The sequence below is a fragment of the Carassius auratus genome, unplaced genomic scaffold (genome assembly GCF_003368295.1).
Source record: "Carassius auratus strain Wakin unplaced genomic scaffold, ASM336829v1 scaf_tig00216727, whole genome shotgun sequence".
NCBI lineage: Eukaryota > Metazoa > Chordata > Actinopteri > Cypriniformes > Cyprinidae > Carassius > Carassius auratus.
Genome location: NW_020528709.1, coordinates 312,501 through 335,102, shown reverse-complemented (window position 1 = coordinate 335,102; position 22,602 = coordinate 312,501). Strand labels below are relative to the sequence as shown.

Here is a 22,602-nt window from a genome sequence, read left to right as displayed (position 1 = left end):
GACTGGGGAGGCGGAGGGTGCCGAAGCCAAGGCAGTCTTGCCGCCCTTCGAACCTTTTTCTCCGACTCTGACTGGGTCTGGAGATGAGGCACGCCTCCGAGTACGTTTGGCAAGAGCCCAACGGGAAGAGTGTGAGAGGGCAGAGGATCGTAGAGCTCAGTTCGATTTGCAACTTCAAGTCCGCCGTCTGGAAATAGAGGCGGACACACAAGTCAGGTTGCGTGAGTTGGAGTTAAGAGTAGCCCGAGACACACCGGTTCCCCGTCTGCTCTCTGTGTCATCTGATCAACCTGTGCAGTCGGCTGCTGTTGCGTCAGGTGCGAGTTCAAGTACATTTGACGTGAGTAAACACATTTCTCTTGTTCCACAATTCAGAGAGTTCATTGGTCTAGGGATGTGTGGCCGTTGCTGCTCCAATGTAAGTTAACGGGAAAAGCTCAAGAAGTATGTGCTGCACTATCTTTGGAAGATAATTTAGACTATGATGTTATTAAAACCGCAATTTTGAGGGCTTATGAGCTCGTGCCGGAGGCATACAGGCAGCGATTTAGGAATCATAGGAAAGTTTCAGATCAAACGTTCGTTGAATTTGCACGAGAAAAGAGTATGCTGTTTGATAGGTGGTGCACATCGAATAAAGTGTCAGATTTTCATGCTTTACGTGAGTTGGTTTTGTTAGAGGAATTTAAAAATTGTACTCCTGAGCGTATTGTGGTATATCTTAATGAGCAAAAGGTGACATCATTGTCCCAGGCGTCTGTTTGTGCTGATGAGTTTGTGCTGACTCACAAGGGTGTTTTTACTCCTGCTCACACTGAAAAGGTTTTGTCTGTTCCTGCTGTTTCGAAAGATCAATGGCGTTCGAAAAATATTCCAAAAGCTAAGGAAGGGAGGGAATGTTTTTACTGTCGTAAGTCGGGACACCTTATTGCTGACTGTTTGGTTTTAAAACGCAAGGAGCAGGGTGTCAGTACTAAAAGTGTCGCCTTTGTTAAGACTGTTGAGCGCACGGACTGTGAGAGTCGTGATGACTTAGGTTTTAGTTATCAGCCTTTCCTGATGGAAGGATTTGTTTCTGTTAGTGAACAACCTCTGGATCAAGTCAAGGTGACTATGTTGCGGGATACAGGGGCGATGCAGTCGTTTATAGTGGCTGATACATTACCATTCTCTGAGCTTACTTTTTGCGGAAGTCACGTGCTAGTACGTGGTCTCGAAATGAGTACTATGAAGGTTCCTTTGCATCAACTTTATTTGAAATCTGATTTGTTTTCAGGACTTGTGAAAGTTGGAGTGCGTGATAGTTTACCAGTGCATGGAGTGAACTTCATTCTTGGTAATGATATAGCAGGAGGTAAAATTTTTCCTCTGCTGGAAGTCTGTGATAAACCTGTTTTGTCGGATAACACTGATGAATTGTTAGAGAACTTCCCTGAGGTTTTTTCTGTTTGTGCTGTGACACGAGCACAAGCTCGTAAATTCGATGATGTAGACGATTTATCCTCCACTTTCATGGTACCTACGGTTGGGAACGATGTTCTTCTGGCTGAGATCGGTAAGCCCGATGACAAAGTCATTGTTTTGAAGCCAAATGATTTAGAATTACAAGTCACTAGTGAGAAAATTATCGCAGCTCAAAAGGATGATTTTTCTCTGCAAAAGTGTTTTTCCTCTGTCGTTTCTGTGGAGGCGGCACGGAAGAGGAGAAATGCTTACTATATGCAGAATGGGTTGCTGATGCGTTGGTGGTGTGCGGATGTTGGGGGTGATTCAGATTGGACTTCTGTGGTCCAAATCTTCATTCCTACGTGTTATAGACATTTAGTACTATCGCTGGCTCATGATCATGATTTGTCTGGGCATTTAGGTATTAAGAAAACGTACCATCGAATTCTGAGACACTTTTTTTGGCCCAGAATGAAGGCTGATGTGGCCAAATTTTGTAGAACATGTGTGACATGTCAATTTTCAGGTAAGCCAAACCAGGTGATTCCGCGTGCACCGCTTGTTCCTATACCAGTGATGGGAGAGCCTTTTGAGCATGTTATTGTGGACTGTGTTGGCCCCCTACCTAAATCAAGATCTGGTAATCAATACTTGTTAACAATAATGTGTACAGCGACGCGTTTTCCCGAAGCGATACCACTGAGGAAAATTACGGCGCCGGTGATTAGCAACGCGCTTGTAAAATTCTTTTCAATGTTTGGATTACCGAAGATTGTGCAGTCTGATCAAGGTACCAATTTTTTGTCAAAGATTTTTACACAAGTGTTAAAGACTTTGAACATTTCTCTCAGAATTTCGAGTGCCTACCATCCAGAGAGCCAAGGAGCTTTGGAACGGTTTCATCAGACCATGAAAGCGATGTTACGCCGGTATTGTATGGATACGAGTAAAGACTGGGACGAGGGGATACCTTTAGTTTTGTTTGTTGCTAGAGAAGCAGTACAAGATAGTTTGGGATTTAGTCCTGCTGACCTTGTTTTCGGTCATACTGTGAGGGGTCCTTTAAAGATGCTTAAAGAAGATATTCTAGCTAGCCAGTCGAGTGCTACAACCACGGTGCTGGATTACGTGAGTAAATTTCGTGAGCAACTGCACAAGGCTTGTACAATGGCACGAGAATCATTACTAAAAGCTCAGGTGGCAATGAAGAACAAATTCGACCGTAAAACTGTTCAACGGCATTTTAAGGAGGGTGATCAGGTGCTTGTTTTATTGCCTGTATTTGGTTCTGCCTTGTCGGCACGATTTTCAGGTCCGTATGAAGTGATTAGAAAAATGAGTGATACTGATTACGTGATCGGTACTCCAGATCGCCGAAAGAAATCACGTGTGTGTCATGTAAATATGCTGAAGGCATATCATGTTAGAGAGTCATCGCAAGATGTTCTGAAAGTTAATGAGTCGAGTACATCTTGTGCTGCTGCGCTTGCGTGTGAGACATTGGATTTCACTGCTATGCAGGACAAGGAGGATGATGGAGTTTTGGTACGACACACATATCAGCAGTGCGCCAGGTTGTAGAACTCTGAGGTGCTGGCTGATTTAGATTCTCATTTGTCTCATCTGTCCGAGTCTCATAGAAACGACGTGAAAAAAGTAATTCATGACTTTCCTTCATTATTTAATGATGTTCCTTCTCGTACTACTATTCTGCAACATGACATTGACGTGGGTAATGCCGCCCCTATCAAGCAACATGCTTATAGAATGAATGTTTTTAAACGTTCTGTGATGAGATCTGAAGTTGAGTATTTGTGTGAAAATGGTCTAGCTAAGCAGAGTTTTAGCCCATGGAGTTCTCCGTGTTTGCTTGTGACTAAGAATGATGGATCCGCTAGATTTTGCACGGATTATCGAAAGGTAAACGCAGTAACTGTTCCTGATTGTTTTCCCCTACCTCGTATGGAGGACTGTGTGGACAATCTGGGGTCCGCTAAATTTGTCAGTAAATTAGATTTACTGAAAGGTTACTGGCAGGTGCCTTTAACGTCACGTGCATCTGAAATTTCTGCTTTTGTGACCCAAGATTATTTCCTGCAATATTGCGTTATGGCGTTCGGCATGCGCAATGCCCCAGCCACATTTCAAAGGCTTATTAATATTGTGCTCGAGGGTGTCCGAAACTGTAGTGCGTATTTGGATGATCTTGTAATTTATTCACCTAATTGGTCCGCACATGTCTCAACGTTGAGAGAGGTATTTGACCGCCTGGATAAAGCTTCACTGACATTAAATTTGGCCAAATGTGAATTTGGTCAAGCTACAGTTACGTATTTGGGCAAAGAAGTGGGTCAAGGACAGGTAAGACCAATAGAGGCAAAAGTGACTGCAATTGCAGAGTTTCCAGTTCCTGCTACGCGCAAGGAACTTCGTAGATTCCTTGGGATGGCCGGTTATTACCGGAGTTTCTGCAAGAATTTTTCTACTGTGGCCAATCCTCTGACGTCACTCCTTAGCCCTTCATGCACTTTTCTGTGGAACGATGAGTGTCAGAATGCCTTTGATAATGTCAAAGCTTTACTATGTAGCACACCTGTTTTATCAGCTCCTGATGTTGAACGAGCTTTCAAACTTGAAATCGACGCAAGTTCTGTTGGTGCGGGGGCAGTGCTGGTGCAAGAAGACGCTCAGGGTATTGACCATCCAGTATGTTACTTCTCACGTAAGTTCAATAAACATCAATTGAACTACTCTACGATTGAAAAGGAAACATTAGCCTTACTATTGGCGTTACAGTACTTTGATGTATATGTGAGTTCAACCATTTTGCCTGTAACCGTTTTCACGGATCACAATCCTCTAGTGTTTTTAGGTCGCATGTATAACCAGAATCAGAGGCTGATGCATTGGTCTTTGATGGTACAAGGGTACGATTTAGTAATTGAACACAAGAAAGGTTTGGATAATATAATTGCGGACGCTTTATCCAGAGCTTAGGCTAATGTGCCCTTGTACATCTTACAGGATGAAGAAAAAAATTATTTTTTCTTTTTTTTAGGGGGGAAGTGTTACGTCCCACGTGGACTTGTGTTTCTCTTTGTCTTTGTGTGTGTGTTCATTACTTTCAGGTGGGGCTCATTGGTTGGTCGGCAGGTGTGTCGTTACTATCACACACGTCATAGAAGCTGGTGGACCAATCCGATGGCGCGCTGCCGGGTTTAAAAGGCCCATTCACAAGAAGCACGGAAGATTGTTCTTTTGCCAGATTTCAGCCAGCTCATGTGAATTGATCTGTTCCTCTGCTCCAAAGTCATGAACTGTTGTTAATGTTTGAGTTATGCCTAGTCTCTCTGATGTGAGTAATACTCCTTCGTGTTTGTTAACTCTGATGTTGTATTTGCTTGTGCGTGTAACATAATCTGTTTAGCGCATTTTGTGTGTTGCTACTGAGTTTATTCTGCCGATTGTGGAATGTACAGCGTGAACCAACGGTAGGCAGTTTGTTGGAATTGTTAGCTAGGCGGAGAGTGATCGCCACTGTTGTATTTATGTTTGTTAGTTAGAATAGTTTATCTAAGGCGGCGAATCCGCTGAAGATTTCGGGGTTTATTTCTACATTTTACTTTGCTAGTTAGTTTAGAGGTTGGGTAAACTAGCTATGGTATTTATGTTTTGATTGTTTAATTACTTTGGCGACACTCTTGTATTCTATTCTTTATTAATATTTTCATCTTTTATATTGTTTGTTTTGGTCCTGGTAACTGCATCCACTAAAGATTAAACGTCTTGTATTATTGAAGTCTGGTCTTTCTGGTTGTTTTTTTTCTGCTTGCTTTCATAGCAACAGTAACTCACGCAAGTGTTGCGCAATCATCCCGTTTAACATCTTTGAACACGTAACAGGTATGTAGCTTAGGCCTTTGGTTGTAAGGGGGTACTGTCACAGACAGCCGTTTAAATGTCCCAGGGGCAACTCCCATGGAAATGGTAGAGTTGGTACTTAGTGTTCGCCATGATTCTGGCCTGCACTCCCCTCAGCATGATGGCGTGGGTATAACTGTTCCCTATAGCGCCCCCTAGAGGACGCAGTTCAAAGTTCCCTTGAAAGGGAACGTCTTAGGTTGTGAATATAACCATGGTTCCCTGAGTAGGGAATTGAGACACTGAGTCCTCTAGCTCCCTTCCATGCTTTGAATGCAAGCTTCAAATGAAGAAGTGAATTACATGTTCTCCCGGTGCCTGTTTCTAGTCGCGCGGGTAGTAACATCAGAGGCTGTAGCCGGCCAACTTGTTGGTGTTTTTTTCAATGTATGCTTCAGACACTGGTCTTGACGAGGTTTCCCCATAGCTACCCCTAGAGGATGCAGTGTCCATGGAACCATGGTTACCTTAATCACAGTCGACATTTTCTAAGGACCTCAGTTTCTGTAACACTACATTTCTTAAGCATTTTCATAAAAGTAAAGGTATTATATTTAATTAACATTGACAAAAAACATTTTTATAATGATGAACAGATTAGTTAATGTTTAGTCAAAACTTTTGAAATGTCAAGTATGCACACACATAAATCAGCATTTTGGATTTGAAAAGTCAGCTTTTTCATCAACTGCATGTTTAAACATTAAAATAGAAAATGTTAAAATGTTATTTTAAAGTGTAATAATATTTCACATTATTACTGTATTACTGTTTTCTTTATAAGGGTTGGCTTCAGGATTGGTGCCCATGTATGTTGGTGAGATCGCCCCTACCACTCTAAGAGGAGCTCTGGGCACTCTGCACCAGCTGGCCATAGTCACTGGCATTCTTATGGCCCAGGTACAGTAAAGTCACCTTTATTTATATAACCCTTGCACTTTACAAATTGTTTCAAATAATCTTTACAGTGATATACAGGAAAATAATGATTCAATGATGCAAACAGAATTTAATTCTACTGCAAAGCAGCTCTAAAAAGACAATAGTAAACAGTTATTCAATTGAAATCAGTTAATTGATTGAATAATCAATTATGGAATGAGTTAAATTAATCTATAAATCACCACTGGAGAGAACAGAGATGTCATCATCCAGCTCACTTCAGTTTTCATTCAATAGTGCTCTTTGCAGCCATATTAATATTATCCTCAACCAAGCAAGACAAAAGGCGACAATGCCAAGCGAATCAAACTCTACTGGAGACAGAAATGGAGAAAAAAAAACTAGGAAGAAACCAGACTCAGATGTATTCCTTGAATTTAAGAATACATCATGCCAGCTTTTGGCGGGGGGAGTTGAAGGGGTGGACTTATTAGGCAGTTAGGGCGACTGCCATGAGATCCCAAAAGCCAAGGGGCCACCTAAAATGCTTTTCATATACGAGATGTGCATTAAGCGCGGATATGCAAATGGTTGCTGTTTACGGTGTTTATTACAACGACAACCGTCTGCATGCCGGAGTTGAACATGCTTCTTATGTATCCTGCTTGTAGCAAATGAAAATATTATGCTTCTAAAGCTGACTGCTGCACAAGCATGAGATCTTTCTTTGCCAGAGCGTGCATTTCTCGCTTTCTTCGTCTGCCATGTACAGTGAGTGGCCGAAAGGAGCTGTGCTTTCAGTTAAAACACAGATATGTTGCTTCTCAAATTTTACATGCAAAATAGCGAAATCACAGCACAGCTATTGTTTTTATCTTGTCTGTAGCCTATTTGATTTTATCAGATAACGGCATGATTTTAAATCAGGAATTTTGTGCAGGTTAATGTTTTGGAAGGGAGAGCTGATTAGTCTTAATGGGTTGCGTTTCAATCACTATTTCTTATTCATCGTTTTGAGAATTTAGTTGCATCAAAATACAGGATATGGCACAGAGAGGCAAACAAATGTAATAATAAATAAATAATAAATGTACATTTTGCATGTTCAGAAGAAGTGAGCTGCCTTGTCTTGCGGAAATACAAATAGGTTTTGTACTGTAAGTAAATTGCTCAGTGCAAAGAAAGAGAAGTAATAAGAATGTGGTTTTTGTTTTTTTCCCCCACGTGTCTAATAGACATGAACAAGTTCTTTGAAAAACATCTATGACATATGAAGCATGTCTACTCTTCATGCTCTGTTAACGATGGTTTCACTAATAATAAACATATATTACATAAAGCATCCATATCTGTCAATGCCCATGTCAAGGCCCGGTTTCACAAATGGGCCTTAGAAGAAAATGTTTCAGGTGTGCATCTTAACACATATTTTAAGATATATCAGAGCAAGATATTTTCAGTGGTGACAGCTCAAACATGTATTTTAGACTGCGACTAGCTTAACCCTTGTCTGTGAAACCGGGAGGAAAACTATTTGTCACAGATAAGGAGAGTGGACCCAAAAGCAGAAGGCAATTTGACAACGATTAATGGTGAGACTCAGTTCATCAAAGGAACACAGGTAGCCGTTTGGCGGGATAATCCAACAGAAGACAGTCTCAGTCCAAAGGGAACAGAAAGTCTCTCAGCAGTAATGCAACAGAAATACACGGTCAGGACCAGCAACGGGAAAACCCTGGAGGTAGAGAGAGAGAGAGACTGGGTTCGTTCTGAGCACAGGAATGCCAAACCGTGGACCACTCACGTAGCTGGAGGATGGACAGAGCAGAGGTGAGGTAACAATACAGTTAGTCAGGTACACATATCAGACAGGACACGACATGACTAGACAGAGGTAAGAAGGCCGGTAACAGGTACGTAGCATTCGGCAATAATCTAACAAAGAACAGAGGACAGGAAAGCCTAGAAATAGAGAGTCTAATCAGAGAAGGTAGGAAACAGGTTTGGAGAGTGTAGAGATGAGATGATGGGAAGCAGCTGAGGATGAATGGGATAATGAGCGAGGATGTGTGTGCGTGGAAGGAAGTAATAATGAGTGTTACCAGAAGAGGGAGGAAGAGAATAAGAGAAGAATACCAGGATCATGACACTATTAATTTATGGTACATTTAGAACAGATAAAAATGTGTATTCATGAGTTAACTTTTGATATTCATGTGATAAATCGCAATTATATATTTTAATTGATTGACAGCCATAAATTAAAATGAATAAAATGTAGACTTATGCTGGTAACTCATCAGTGGACTTTCCTCTTCAATATAGGCTATATTTTTTCACACTTTTCTCATTCTTACTAATTCACGTTTTTATATGAATGAACCTCTGAAGGGATCTGTTTGCTTTCAAAAAAAGTTTCGATCAAAATGTAAATTTTACCTGATTAACTGTCATTTATGAGCTGAGCTCCTTTGTTTACAGCCATTACTGGGGAAACCACTATATTTCTGTCCTTCCAAAAACACCTCCTACTGTCAGAGAATGAATGTGCATTTTCAATAATCCAGTGTGCAGTTTTTTGTTCAGACTAATGTGAAAATTCACCCACATAAATCAGTTTTAAATTATGTAATAATTTATACTTTAAAAAGGGGTTTAACAGGTACAGTTGTGAGGTTTATGATTTATAATTTATTTAGTTTTTTTTTTTACTTGTAACTCAACGGTAAATCAATTACTATTTCATGGTCTACAACATGAAATAATGAAATTGTCTGCTAAATTAATAAATGTAAATTAAGGAATCCCATTGTAACGTACATAAAAAATGCAGAAACACTGGACTCAATGTGGCACCATTGTGCAGCAGCAAGCATCAAGACAAAAAAAAAGGATCCTCAAGGTTGATCTAGGTAAATATGTGCAAATGTATAGGGCCACATTCCTATATTTGCCTGGAGCCTCCACTTCACTAAATCCGCCCCTGGTCTGGTTCTTGTGTGGTCTTTCCTGAGGATCTGTCCTGATCTGTTTGACAAGATCTTCAAAGAGGATCTATATCTATGGCTCATCTAGTTTTCATTGCATTATAAGGTCTTTGTTAGCCTATACAGTTGAAGCCACTAGAAAAAAAAGAAAGAAAATATTAATGTGGAGAAGATCTTGTTCACATCAAAACTGAAACCAAGCCGTTCACACAGAATGCATTTTTTGTAAAATTTCTAGAGGGAAACCATTGTACTTTGCGTCTCGCACAAGAGTGTTTACAAAGACATGTAAAATTAATTTAAGTTCATCTTTTTAAAGATCTCGATCACTGCATCTCATGTTTTTAAATAAAAAATAAAAAATTCTGTGTGACTGGCTTTCTGCCCTTTAAATGTAACTATTCATGCATACATTACGCTGTTTTTTTTTTTTTTTTAATAGTTGTTTAAGCAACTTTATTATAATTGGTCTATAAACATTATTTTAAATATTATGATTTTTTTTTTTTTTTCACAGTCATGTTTTCTAATGCTTTGAATAAACATGCATTGGTGATGTGGCCTCAGGAGAGAAGCCAAAAGCTTTTCTTCACCCTAACTGAAATTATGCATTTTAAATTTGAATATAATTCAAATTTTGATAATATTTAAGTACAAACTTCAAATTTAGTTTTTCAGCTATTTTGACAGCCCTGGTGTAGATGCTATTCCACTTACAATGTAACAAGTTCATTGGATGTTAACCAGCACCCGTCATTATGGGACTCACAGCTGAAAGTGCCCTACTTGACAGAAAATTGCAATAGTTCCTTACTTTAGTGTGTTACACATATAATTTTGGTGTCTTTGGAAAGAAGACCCTTTGGGCTTTTTTTCATCATCCAGAGTTGATAATGCTCAAAAAGATTAAAAGTTTTAGACACTGAAGTTCCTTTAAATATAGCTGTTTTATTATGAAAAAAAAATATTAAAAGTTTTTTTTTTTATTTAATTTTATTATTATTATTAATTTATTTTATATAAAAATATATTAAGTCCGGACCATCAGTCAGGTGGTTGCTATGAACATAAAACCAACCAAAAACATTATAGGTCCAGTATAGGAAACTGTTATGCGAGAGGTTTCCACCTAACCTCGATCAGGTGGTGAGCTGGTGGTTATGGTGGTCATCTCTGTTCAGTTAAATAGTGTCTGTGCATTTATTTGCAATCAAGTCAACGATATCGCTGTAGATGAAGTGACCCCAACTTAGCAAGCCAGAGGCGACAGCGGCAAGGAACCGAAACTCCATCGGTGACAGAATGGAGAAAAAAAACCTTGGGAGAAACCAGGCTCAGTTGGGGGGCCAGTTCTCCTCTGACCGGACGAAACCAGTAGTTCAATTCCAGGCTCCAGCAAAGTCAGAAATGTGCAGAAGAATCATCTGTTACCTGTAGTCTTGTCCCGGTGGTCCTCTGAGACAAGGTCTTTACAGGGGATCTGTATCTGGGGCTTTAGTTGTCCTGGTCTCCGCTGTCTTTCAGGGCAGTAGAGGTCCTTTCTAGGTGCTGATCCACCATCTGGTCTGGATACGTACTGGATCTGGGTGACTGTAGTGACCCTCTGATCTGGATACAGACTGGATCTGGTGGCTATGGTGACCTCGGAATAAGAGAGAAATAGACAAATATTAGCATAGATGCCATTCTTCTAATGATGTAGCAAGTACATAGGGTGTTATGGGAAGTTTTTCCAGTTCCGGTTTACCTAATTAATGCAGCCTAAAAGTTCTTTAACGGATTTGGATATTAAAAGCATATTAGTATGTTACGTGTAAGCCAGGTTAAAGATCTAAAGGGTCTTTAATCTAGATTTAAACTGCAAGAGTGTGTCTGCCTCCCGAACAATGATAGGTAGGTTATTCCAGAGTTTAGGCACCAAATAGGAAAAGGATCTGCCGCCCGCAGTTGATTTTGATATTCTAAGTATTATCAAATTGCCTGAGTTTTGAGAACATAGTGGACGTAGAGGATTATAATCGTCCCCTTGGAATTATAAGGTTCTATCTGACATTTTTGTCAAAGTTGAGTTATTCACTTATTCTCATTCTGTGTCAACGTATTTACATTATATGATAGATTTTTTTAATATTGTGTACATTATGGGATTTTTTATTTAAAAAACAATAAGGTTCTATCTACATAGTCGAATGGAACTCAAAAACTTTGAAGCTCAATATCTTAAAACTACTCGGAATGCAGATAGAACCTTATAATTCCAAGGGGACGTAATGTAAAAGGAGCTCATTCAAATACTGAGGTGCTAACCATTCAGGGCTTTATAAGTAATAAGCAATATTTTAAAATCTATACGATGTTTGATAGGGAGCCAGTGCAGTGTTGACAGGACCGGGCTAATATGGTCATACTTCCTGGTTCTAGTAAGAAGTCTTGCTGCTGCATTTTGGACTAGCTGTAGTTTGTTTACTAAGCATGCAGAACATAGCTGCCCACTCTCACGCATTCAGCTTGAGACTCATGCAATCGACCCAATTCTCATGCCACACCCCCATATTCTCACACAGACTTGTGCAGCAGTGAGGAAAAAAAAATCGCGCCTCATGATTTCGCAAAGCAACGCACAGAGAGACAAGACAGACAGTGTAGTGAATTTTTTTGACAATTGTGAGGGAAATACTTTATTCCCATAAACTGTGTAGTAAGCCATTCTCCCCCCCATCTGCACCTTGTAAATTGTGAACGTAGGTAGAGGACTGCATTAGGTTTGTGGACCCCCGGGACCCAAGCAAATCTCGCCGGACCGGGCAGTTTTACCTTTGATGCGGGCGGGAGTGGGCGGTCAGAAAATTTTGCGGGAGACCCGCGGGGAACGGTGGTGTGTAGTAGAAATGGAGTCAACACAAGAAGTTGAGAAGAAAATTTAAGCTGCTGTTTACTTGACAAAATCAAAGTAAGGCAAGTCAAACATCTGGAAACAAACAAAATGTGTTTGTTGACGAGTGGGGCGGGGCCGAGAGGCGTGGGAACGAGGAGTGAGGCCAGGTGTAGTGATTGGAGATGAGCTACACCTGCGCCCCACCCCTCGTTCCCACGCCTCTCGGCCCCGCCCCACTCGCCACAGTGTTTTATTTTGAGCATTGCCAGAGCATGTGAGAGAATCGGAGTGCTAAAATTTCCTGAAGAGCTCTGAGCGCCTTCTGGAGATTCCGCTCTGCTCGCTTAACCCAGTCAATAATCTATGCGTTTTTTAAGTGCATTTTATCTTGTGTGTGCTTTTCACAGGCTTTATAATCTAGGTGTATTTTGTGAAGATCTACGCACATTTAATCTTGTGTGTGTGTGTTTGTGTTTTAATGAGCCTGTTTTGAATGTTCTATTGCACAACAACAGCTGCCATTTTCACTGAAATAAACTTAAAGTGAACGAAAATCAAATACACTTCTTCAGTGTTTGCATTTCAGGTAGGCGGTTTATATATGTATATATATATATATACATATATAAACTGTCAGGGTTTTGGGTAGAGGGATGAGGCGAGGACTCAAAGATGCAGAGAGAAGGGCTCTTTAATAGCAATAAAAATAAAACAAACAAACAAACAAAAACTACCCCGTGGGGGAAAACAGACTAACTTGACTGGGCAAGGCAAGGCAAGGCAAGGCAAGGCAAGGCAAGGCAAGGCAAGGCAAGGCAAGGCAAGGCAAGGCAAGGCAAGGCAAGGCAAGGCAAGGCAAGGCAAGGCAAGGCATACACAGACAAAGATTCGACGACGAACTCGCAACCAGACTGCAAACACAAGGGCAATAAATAGGGAGCTAATGAGGAGGTAAACGAGGGAACACGTGTGGGGAAAATTATATCAATAATCAGGTAACAAGATGGGAGGGGTCAAGACAATTGACGAGAGCACATGGCACATAGGAACGAAGACAAAAGCCATGTGCTCACAAAAAACACAAGCACATGGCCAGCAAACCAATCGCAAGCCATGTGCTTGAATCGGACACAAACACGCAGCTAATGAGCAAGCTCATAACCCACGTGTTCACACAAGACAGCACGCAGCCAGTAAAAACTAAGCTGCGTGCGACAGCACAAGACAAAATATAACAAGCACACAGCCGATAACTCGAGCTGTGTGCAACAATGCCACAATAAAACAGAACATGGAGCGCGAGTGCTCGGTCCCCGACACGAAACCGAAACTCAGCAAGACATGAGTGCCGGGATCCGAACACCACGCTCCAACATGAAACAGGACACGCAGAAAGAGCGCACAGCTCGAGCGGTCTTGAAGCCGCGCGCTCACATGAAAACAATAACATGAGGAGAGTATCAGGGCTCTGTCACAAAACCATGAACACTACTAACCTGAAGTGACAGAACCCTGACATAAACCGCAGGCGGAGTGGAACCAAACATTGCAGGAGCGGGCTGATATTTGACTGGTGGTGGTGTCAGTATGGGTTAATCCTATTTCTGTAAAATGTTTGTGAAAATTAAATGTAAATCTCTCAAGACATTCTGTACATATACCAAATACTTTGACAATCAATATATACTTAATATACTTCTGCTAATGCAAGGATTTGGTGTTTGTATTTTTTCCCAAACCAAGCCATGCCCCTCCATAAGCCCCTCCCCCACAACAAAGCCCCACCCCCAAAATTTCACTCTAAGATGAACTCAAAAGTTGGCAGCCCTGGCAGAACAACCACCCAATAAAGCATTACAATAATCTAACCTTGAGGTCATAAATGCATGGATTAACATTTCTGCATTTGACATGAAGAGCATAGGCCGTAATTTAGATATATTTTTGAGATGGAAAAATGCAGTTTTGACAATACTAGAAGGGGAGAATAAAAGCAGAAAAATCCCTGAAGGGAATGAGTAGATTCCTCTATCACTCTGATTCGGACGAGAACGCTGCCTCATCTGGATCACATCCCTTAGGTTCTGCTTACCTCCACGTGACCCACGATTCCTCTTACCCTTTCCCGCAGGTGGGGGAGGAGCGCAAGTCACAACACTAGCCTTCTGTGCCTGTCTTTGATCCTCAAATCGAGACAGGCCAGAACCCATATGTTGTTCGGGCTGGGACCTGCGTATGCCTTGCCATCTAAGCCAGATGAATTTCTGATGGGGCTGATGGCAAGGAGGGAGCTTAAGAGACGATGTCCCCCTTTTTTACGCTCTTTCTACAGGGGGCATCCCCTCATAGCTACTTTCGCGCATCACCTCGATGCCGGCAGATTTACTCTAATGCCGAGACCGAGAGATGCGAGAAGAAAATGATGGCCTCTTTCATTTCTTTTTGATATCTGTATGAAGATCATGCAGAAATGGAATGCTCACCTGAGCTGGAGGGCTATGGTCAGAAAGACAATGCTCATTGAGTTTTTATTTTTTTATATTTATTTATTTATTTTTTAATGGCCTTACATCGTCATCTTGTTGGCGCATTTTCATGGCAAGTCCAACTTTGACGTCGCCCGATCCATAACCTCTATCAGCTCTACATACACAGGGCAGGAGAATTGAAAAGGTTCAGCCTCAGCTTTTTCACCATCCTCAAACATCTCCTGCTTTCCCTAGGTAAAAACCCAGCAGAGCACTAACCTCAGTATCAGATAGTGTTAAAGATATAATATCATCCTCCGAAGGCTCTCTCGTCCGCCGCCATTACGAGCACGAAAGGGAAAATCAATCTTTAAAACGTTCAAACAGATCCACCTGTATTCTCACGAGCTGATTGTCCTCTGTGCCGCAGTAGCGCCAGGTCCTGAATCGCATGAAGCAGATGACTGCCTTTTTTCCCCCTTTTTTTCGGAAGAGAAACAAACGAGAGCGGAGCTTTTTTTCCTTGAAAAAAGAAAACTTTCACAATGCATGCTGATTGCCTCCTCAAAGACATCGGGTGTGTGCTCTTCACCCAAACAAATGACGCAAAGATCGCTTGTCATCGGGTGTCAAATAATTCAGACATCATGTAGTCGCCATGATATACAGAGAAAGATCGCTCTTACCAGTTCTTTCAAATGCACGCTTCAAACAGAACAGTCAGTGAAGACGAAGAAGAGAATGACTTGTTCTCCCTGTGCCTGTTTATAGTCACGCCGGTAGTGACGTCAGAGGCTGTTGCCGGCCAACATGTTGGGGTTTTGTCAATCTATGCTTCAGACATGGGTCATGACGAGGTGTTCCCCATAGCGGACCCTAGAGGACGCAGTTCGAAGTTCCCTTGAAAGGGAACCCCCAGTTGCTCCAAGGGTCCTCGATCTATAGCTGCCCACTGCTCCGGGTGTGTGTTCACTTCTTACTGCATGCAGAGCACCAATTCCAAGTATGGGCTACAATAAAAATGTACTAAGGAGCTAAACCATTCAGGACTTTATAAGTAATCAAATGTATGCAATATTACAATTACTAGAATCAGGAAGTATGAGCAAATTAGCCTGCTTCTTTAGATATTGCATTTTGGATCAGCTGGAGTTTATATAGCCTGCAGGGCAACCACCCAGTAAAGAATTACAATAATCTAGTCTTGTGGTCATTAATGCATGAAACAACTTTTTTGCATTCTTACAATAGCATATTTTGTGATAATTTTTTATAATGGAAAAATTAGGTTTTTACAATGTTGCTATCAAAGATTGATATAAAAACATATAAAAGTTTTATATCACATCTTACAGTGTCTTTTTTAAGATAATTCAAACTGTTTTTATTTTCCTTCTTGTTTTTCAGTTTCCTTTTTGAACTCATCAGTAATTACAGTGACCAGTCTTCAGTCCTCTATTATTAATTGTCAATATTAGTTTCCCTTTTTACTAATTTCTCATTATTATTCTCTTCAGATCTTAGGACTCGAGTCCCTGTTGGGCAGTGAGCAGCTATGGCCGGTACTGCTGGGTGTTACCGTACTCCCTACAGTCCTGCAGATGACGCTATTGCCTTTCTGTCCTGAGAGCCCACGGTTCCTTTATATCATACGCTGCCAAGAGCACCATGCAAAGAGCGGTATGTGTCATTGTGTCATTTTACCCAACACTACATATTGAAAAGGTGTAGAGGAGCAGTGTGCAGTAAAAAACATTTGAGATGTCTGAACATTTGAACAATATTCCCCATTTGTTTAACACTTATGTCATGTGATTACAAATGTATAAATCATATAAATAAAAGTTATATCTGCTCACTGAATGTAGTGATAGTCAATTACCATTGAGAAATACACTCACCTAAAGGATTATTAGGATCACCTGTTCAATTTCTCATTAATGCAATTATCTAATCAACCAATCAAATTGCAAATGCTTCAATGCTTTTAGGGGTGTGGTCCTGGTCAAGACAATCTCCTGAACTCCAAACTGAATGTCAGAATAGGAAAGAAAGGTGATTTAAGCAATTTTGAGCGTGGCATGGTTGTTGGTGCCAGATGGGCTGCTCTGAGTATTTCTGCTCAGTTACTGGGATTTTCATGCACAACCATTTCTAGGGTTTACAAAGAATGGTGTGTAAAGGGAAAAACATCCAGTTTGCGGCAGTCCTGTGGGCGAAAATGCCTTGTTGATTCTAGAGGTCAGAGGAGAATGGGCCGACTGATTGAAGCTAATAGAAGAGCAACTTTGACTGAAATAACCACTCGTTACAATTGAGGTATGCAGCAAAGCATTTGTGAAGCCACTACATGCAAAACCTTGAGGCAGATGGGCTACAACAGCAGAAGAACCCAACGGGTACCACTCATCTCCACTATAAATAGGAAAAAGAGGCTACAATTTGCACAAGCTCACCAAAATTGGACAGTTGAAGACTGGAAAAATGTTGTCTGGTCTGATTAGTCTCGATTTCTGTTGAGACATTCAGATGGTAGAGTCAGAATTTGGCATAAACAGAATGAGAACATGGATCCATCATGCCTTGTTACCACTGTGCAGGCTGGTGGTGGTGGTGTTATGGTGTGGGGGATGTTTTCTTGGCACACTATTGGCCCCTTAGGGCCAATTGGGCATCGTTTAAATTCCACGGCCTACCTGAGCATTGTTTCTGACCATGTCCATCCCTTTATGACCACCATGTACCCATCCTCTGGCTACTTCCAGCAGGATAATGCACCATGTCACAAAGCTCGAATTGGTTTCTTGAATATGACAATGAGTTCACTGTACTAAAATGGCCCCCACAGTCACAAGATCTCAACCCAATGGAGCATCTTTGGGATGTGGTGTAACGGGAGCTTCGTGCCCTGGATTTGCATCCCACAAATCTCCATCAACTGCAAAATGCTATCCTATCAATATGGGCCAACATTTCTAAAGAATGCTTTCAGCACCTTGTTGAATCAATGCCACGTAGAATTAAGGCAGTTCTGAAGGTGAAAGGGGGTCAAACACAGTATAAGTATGGTGTTCCTAATAATCCTTTAGGTGAGTGTAAATAAATTCTGCTTAACCTCAAGCAGATCAAAATTTATAATTACAATAATTTTTAATTCTGTACAATAATAATTGTAAATAACTGTTAGTTTAAAAAGTATTATTTTATGTATTTGTTACATTTTTATAAACATTTCACTTGTATCATAATACAATATACTTTTAATTGATAAACACACATAAACACATACTGAATACTTCAACCATCCTAATTTCTTTAGCTTTGCGGCGTCTGACTGGCCGTCTGGAGGTCAGTGAATACTTGGCTGAAATGAAGGAGGAAAAGAGGAAGATGGACATGGAGAGAAAAGCATCCATTACTGAGCTCTTTCGCTCTCCTCTGTACCAGCAGCCCATTATCATCTCTATCCTGCTGCAGCTCTCTCAGCAGCTGTCCGGAATTAATGCTGTGAGTGCTGCAGATGTGCTCAGTTGATCAACTGCATTAGGAAAGAAACAGACAAACTGAGATTACTCAAAGCTTTATATTAAAAGCTGAAAGCATCTCTGCTACAAGGTTCAAGTACCTTTGTTTCATTAAATTAGGTTTTCTAAAATTAATTCATGTAAATATAAAGGTGCATCTCAAAAATCATGGAAAAGTATTATTTGTAATTTAATTCTAAAAAGCGAACTTTCTTATATTCTAGATTCATTGCACACAAACTGATATATTTAAAGAGTTTTTGTTTTAATTCTGATGGTTATGACCTTTCTCAAAAAATTACAATATTTTCTCAAAAAAAAAAAAAAAAAAAAAAAAAAAAGATTTACAAAACAGGAATGTTCAATATCTCCAAAGCAGTTTGCTGTTGCAGTCAAGCACAGTAATATCATGGTCATCAAATCACTTGGAAGATTGGCACTCTAGGCAGATGCTAAAGTCCTGCTGCAAAATTAAATCAGCATCTCCATAAAGCTTTTCAGCAGATGGAAGAATAAGTGCTCCAAAATCTCCTGGTATATGACTCCATTGACTTTGGACTTGTTAAAACACAATGGACCAACACCAGCAGAAGTCACGGCTCCCCAAATCATCACTGACTTCAGAAAATTCACTCTGGACTTTGGATTCTGTGCCTCCCCAGTCTTCGTACAGAGTCCAGAAAGTAAATGCTAAATTAACTTTCATCTGAAAAGAGGACTTTAGATAACTGAACAACAGTCCAGTTCTTTTTCTCCTTAGCCCAGCCCAGTTTCAGAAGTGGCTTGGTTGCTCTTTCCCTAAAGACGTCCGAGTGTGGTTACTCTTGATGCGCTGACTCCGGCTTCAGTCCACTCCTTGTAAAGCTCTTGAATCGGCTTTTCCTGACAATCTTCCCAAGGCTGTGGTCATCCATGTTGCTTGTGCACCTTTTCCTACCACACTTTTTCCTGCCAGTCAACTTTCTATGAATATATTTTGATACAGTACTCTGTGAACAGCCAGCCCTTTCAACAATGACCTTCTGTGGCTTTGATTTGATGTATTGTGTTGATGATTGTCTTCTGGACCATTGCCAAGTCAGTAGTCTTTCCAATAACTGTGGTTGCATGTTCTAAACTAGCCCAATAAGTACCCAGTATTTATACTCAAAATTAATCAAATAATGCTAAAAATAGAATATTAAATTTTTTTTGAGAAGCAGAATTTTTATTTTTCCTAAGCTGTATACCTTAACCATCAGAACTGTTAAATATAGTTAAATATGAAATATGTAAGTTGGTGTTCAATTATTGTAGAATATAAGAGAGTTTGCTTTTTTAATTAAATAATAAAAAAATAGATATTTTCCATGATATTCAAAATTTTTTAGATGCACCTGTATGACCCTTGTTGACATGGTGGCACAAAAAAAGTGGCTATGCAAAAAAAGATTAAGTATTAATGTATCTGTGAGAGTATATTCAACATGACCTAATTTATGACCATTAAATGCAACTTTTAATAAATTTTTAGTTTATGGCAGTAATAATATTCTCAGAATGGGAATCTGAAATATATTACCTGGATTTCAGATCAGAGATTGCAATGGAATCCTTGCAAATTATTTTCTTCATGCCTTAGAAATGAACCCATTTTTTCATGTTTTTCTAACACTTGCTTTTGTGCTTGCAGATCTTTTATTATTCAACTGATATCTTCAAAAAGGCTGGGGTAGAAAGTCCGGTGTATGCTACCATAGGTGCTGGAGTTGTCAACTGTGCTTTTACTATAGTCTCGGTATGTAAAAATAAATAAATAAGTAAAAAAAGATCTAATGAATCTTTAAAGAGGGACTAACAAGATTAGATGGAATATTTGCCTTAATTAAGACTTAATAAATTAAAATGTAAAATTTAATTAAATTAAAAATTAGTCCTCAATAATATTTGTAGATCAAAAATAAAAAAGATGTTAGGCAGATCTCATTACTTATATAAGTGTGTGCAGAGCAGTCATGAGAAGATAATAAAACTTCTCAGAATAATAAATATAATAATAATAATAATATATATATACTTTTTTTTTTTTCAAGAAATGCAAGTATTTTTGTATAATTAAATTACAAATATCTAACCATTTAAACTACTTTGTTAGCATAAACCAAGTCAAACTACAACAAACCGTATATGTCCGTCACTAACTTGCCCAATCAACAGCTCTTCCTGGTCGAGCGTATGGGCCGTCGGACACTCTTCATGCTTGGACTTGCTGGAATGTGTATCTGTGCCATCATCATGACAACTTCCCTCACATTACTGGTCAGTCCCACAATACTTTTCAGGAAAATAATGGATCACTTATATATAAAATAAATAAATATATATATATATATATATATATATATATATATATATATATATATATATATATATATCAGTTTCTACACTATGGACTACTCTAGCACTTTTCCTAGTTAGTGAAAGCCGTCTGCCCTCATTCAGAGTAAATCTTACTTGTCTTTTCTTTGTTTACAGGAGACTGTACCATCAATGAGCTATCTTAGCATGATGGCCATTTTTGGTTTTGTTGCCTTTTTCGAAGTAGGGCCAGGACCTATCCCTTGGTTCTTTGTGGCTGAACTCTTCTCACAAGGTCCCAGACCAGCAGCCATGGCAGTAGCAGGGTGCTCCAACTGGACAGCCAACTTCCTCATTGGAATGGGCTTCCAGTATGCCGCTGTAAGTGTACAGGAAACCATAACCAGTAGCAATGGTTTACTTACCTGATTATGGCATCAAAATGTGCTATAAATCAATTTAAATCCTAACCGTTAATCTCCCTTTATCACAGAACCTGTGTGGTCCATACGTTTTCCTCATTTTTGCTCTGCTCCTCCTTCTCTCTCTGGTTTTCACATTCTTCCGAGTTCCTGAAACACGAGGCAAAACTTTTGACCAGATCTCAGCCACCTTCAACCATCATCCACAAAACATGATGGACATGGATCAGGGGATGCACAGTACAGAACTGGACTACCTAGGTTCTGAAGGGACAGAGAACTGAGGCTTGAGAGCAAGAGAGATGGTGAGGGGGGGGGGACAGAATGACCGCAACTGACCCTTCTTTGAGGCTTGGAGAGGATAATGGGATGCATACCAAAAAAGAACATTACTACTCAGAAGAAGTGTAAGGCATTTGGTATTTGGATATAAAAGGTATTATAAAGACAGGATGTTGGACATTGGAAGAGAGAGCAAGTTTGACTTCCAAAGATAATTCTTTTTAAGAGTTTTTGCACCAAGCTAAAATTTCATCAGCACATTTTTAATGCTTCTACTGTGGTCATACACCCTCTTTGACCCACATCACAAAAACAAGTTATTTCAAGCAAAACCTTCAACATTCTTACAAATCAGTTTTAAAAACTGCATCATTACATTTAAACAACCAAATTTCTATTCACTAGAACTGTTTGTATAGAACTGAATGAATAAAACAAAAATGTGGTATGCTATTTGAGTGAAATAGAAAAACCTAGACTCCTTATAAGTTGAATTCTGTTGTCACCGTAGGTCTCATTTTGAGGCATAAGCTAAATGTAACTTTTTGACAACTTTCCATGGTTGAATAAAAACTTGTTCTCCGACAATCTTTTTACAACCGTACATGTACAAAAAGTAGTTTTTTCAACAAGGTTTGGTACAAAAGTGCAAGGATAAATTGATACATTAATCTTATGCATATGTTAATTTTATATTTTGAGAGGTCCATTATGAATGCAGATTTCAGAATTTTCTGTCAAAAATGACAAAAAAAAAAAAAAAAAAAAAAACCACACTTATTCACTTAAATAAAAGGTCCAAAGAGGAGTCCGAAGGCTTTGCAAATACTTTATTTACTTCACTGGCATTGCACACAACCCCAATTAAAGAAAAGAACATACCAAAAGAAAAATAAAAGAAATGGACAATCTTAAACCAGTTTGTATTTTAAATGGATGCCTATTTTCCCTTTTTATCTAGTTATAAGTAAGAGAAGAGTCAGCGCAGGGCTCATCACACTGGATGGCATTTCCTCTCACTGATTAACATAAAGTAGCCGAACTGGTCAAGTTTTCTCTACTGCTCATTGCCCATAGTACAGAACAAAACTACAAAGGGAAAATATAATGGGCTTTCAGAGCAGGTTTCATTCACGGTTTTATTTCTTCATTTTTAATTTTTAACGGCTAAATATGCATCAACCCAACCCTCCCTTCATCACCAGCCCCTTCCTTTTCATCCATCCTTTTTCTCTCTTCCTGACAGAAGTGTTCCAGACCTCAAATGATGAATCAAGTTCGGGTTGGGAGAAGGATGTAGAAGTGAGGGGCAAGTTGATTGCACATTGGTTGAATGTTTGACGAGATAAGCAAGGTCCTACCCCCAAACTATCCCAACTGGGAACCTATGCAGCAACACGGAAAGAGAAAAATGTGAGGTACAAAAAATAAATAAAAATAAAATAAAAATAAATTCAT

At 39.8% G+C, this 22,602-nt stretch overlaps 3 protein-coding genes across 5 annotated transcripts in view; 2 read left to right on the top strand and 1 right to left on the bottom strand.

The window, feature by feature from the left end:
- The window catches only part of LOC113098888 (solute carrier family 2, facilitated glucose transporter member 4), a 91,078-nt gene extending 69,346 nt beyond the window's left edge, over window positions 1–21,732 (top strand). The window contains exons 1-8 of one of the 3 annotated variants that reach the window (XM_026263941.1): window positions 4,672–4,801; window positions 6,152–6,267; window positions 16,097–16,259; window positions 17,899–18,086; window positions 19,776–19,880; window positions 20,300–20,401; window positions 20,618–20,821; window positions 20,934–21,160. In XM_026263941.1, coding sequence (XP_026119726.1) covers window positions 6,175–6,267; window positions 16,097–16,259; window positions 17,899–18,086; window positions 19,776–19,880; window positions 20,300–20,401; window positions 20,618–20,821; window positions 20,934–21,146 — 1,068 coding nt within the window. In that variant the 5' untranslated portion in view covers window positions 4,672–4,801; window positions 6,152–6,174 and the 3' untranslated portion in view covers window positions 21,147–21,160. Of the gene's footprint in view, window positions 1–4,671; window positions 4,802–6,151; window positions 6,268–16,096; window positions 16,260–17,898; window positions 18,087–19,775; window positions 19,881–20,299; window positions 20,402–20,617; window positions 20,822–20,933 lie in introns of those variants that run through there. The other 2 variants (XM_026263940.1, XM_026263942.1) reach the window with 2 other exon arrangements.
- LOC113098887 (uncharacterized) lies at window positions 574–5,241 on the top strand. The gene is made up of 2 exons (XM_026263939.1): window positions 574–4,168; window positions 4,575–5,241. The coding sequence occupies exon 1, from the start codon at window positions 607–609 to the stop codon at window positions 3,025–3,027; it is 2,421 nt and encodes an 806-aa protein (XP_026119724.1). The 5' UTR covers window positions 574–606; the 3' UTR covers window positions 3,028–4,168; window positions 4,575–5,241.
- A 227-nt stretch (window positions 21,733–21,959) lies between the features above and the next one.
- The window catches only part of LOC113098889 (Y-box-binding protein 2-A), a 6,693-nt gene continuing 6,050 nt past the window's right edge, over window positions 21,960–22,602 (bottom strand). The window contains exon 10 of the mRNA XM_026263943.1: window positions 21,960–22,529. The gene's annotated coding sequence lies outside the window, so the exon portion shown is untranslated. The remainder of the gene's footprint in view (window positions 22,530–22,602) is intronic.

Bases quoted from the DNA above. Each gene is read 5' to 3' on its own strand.
- LOC113098887 (XM_026263939.1), top strand. From the start codon at position 607: ATGCTGTTTGATAGGTGGTGCACATCGAATAAAGTGTCAGATTTTCAT.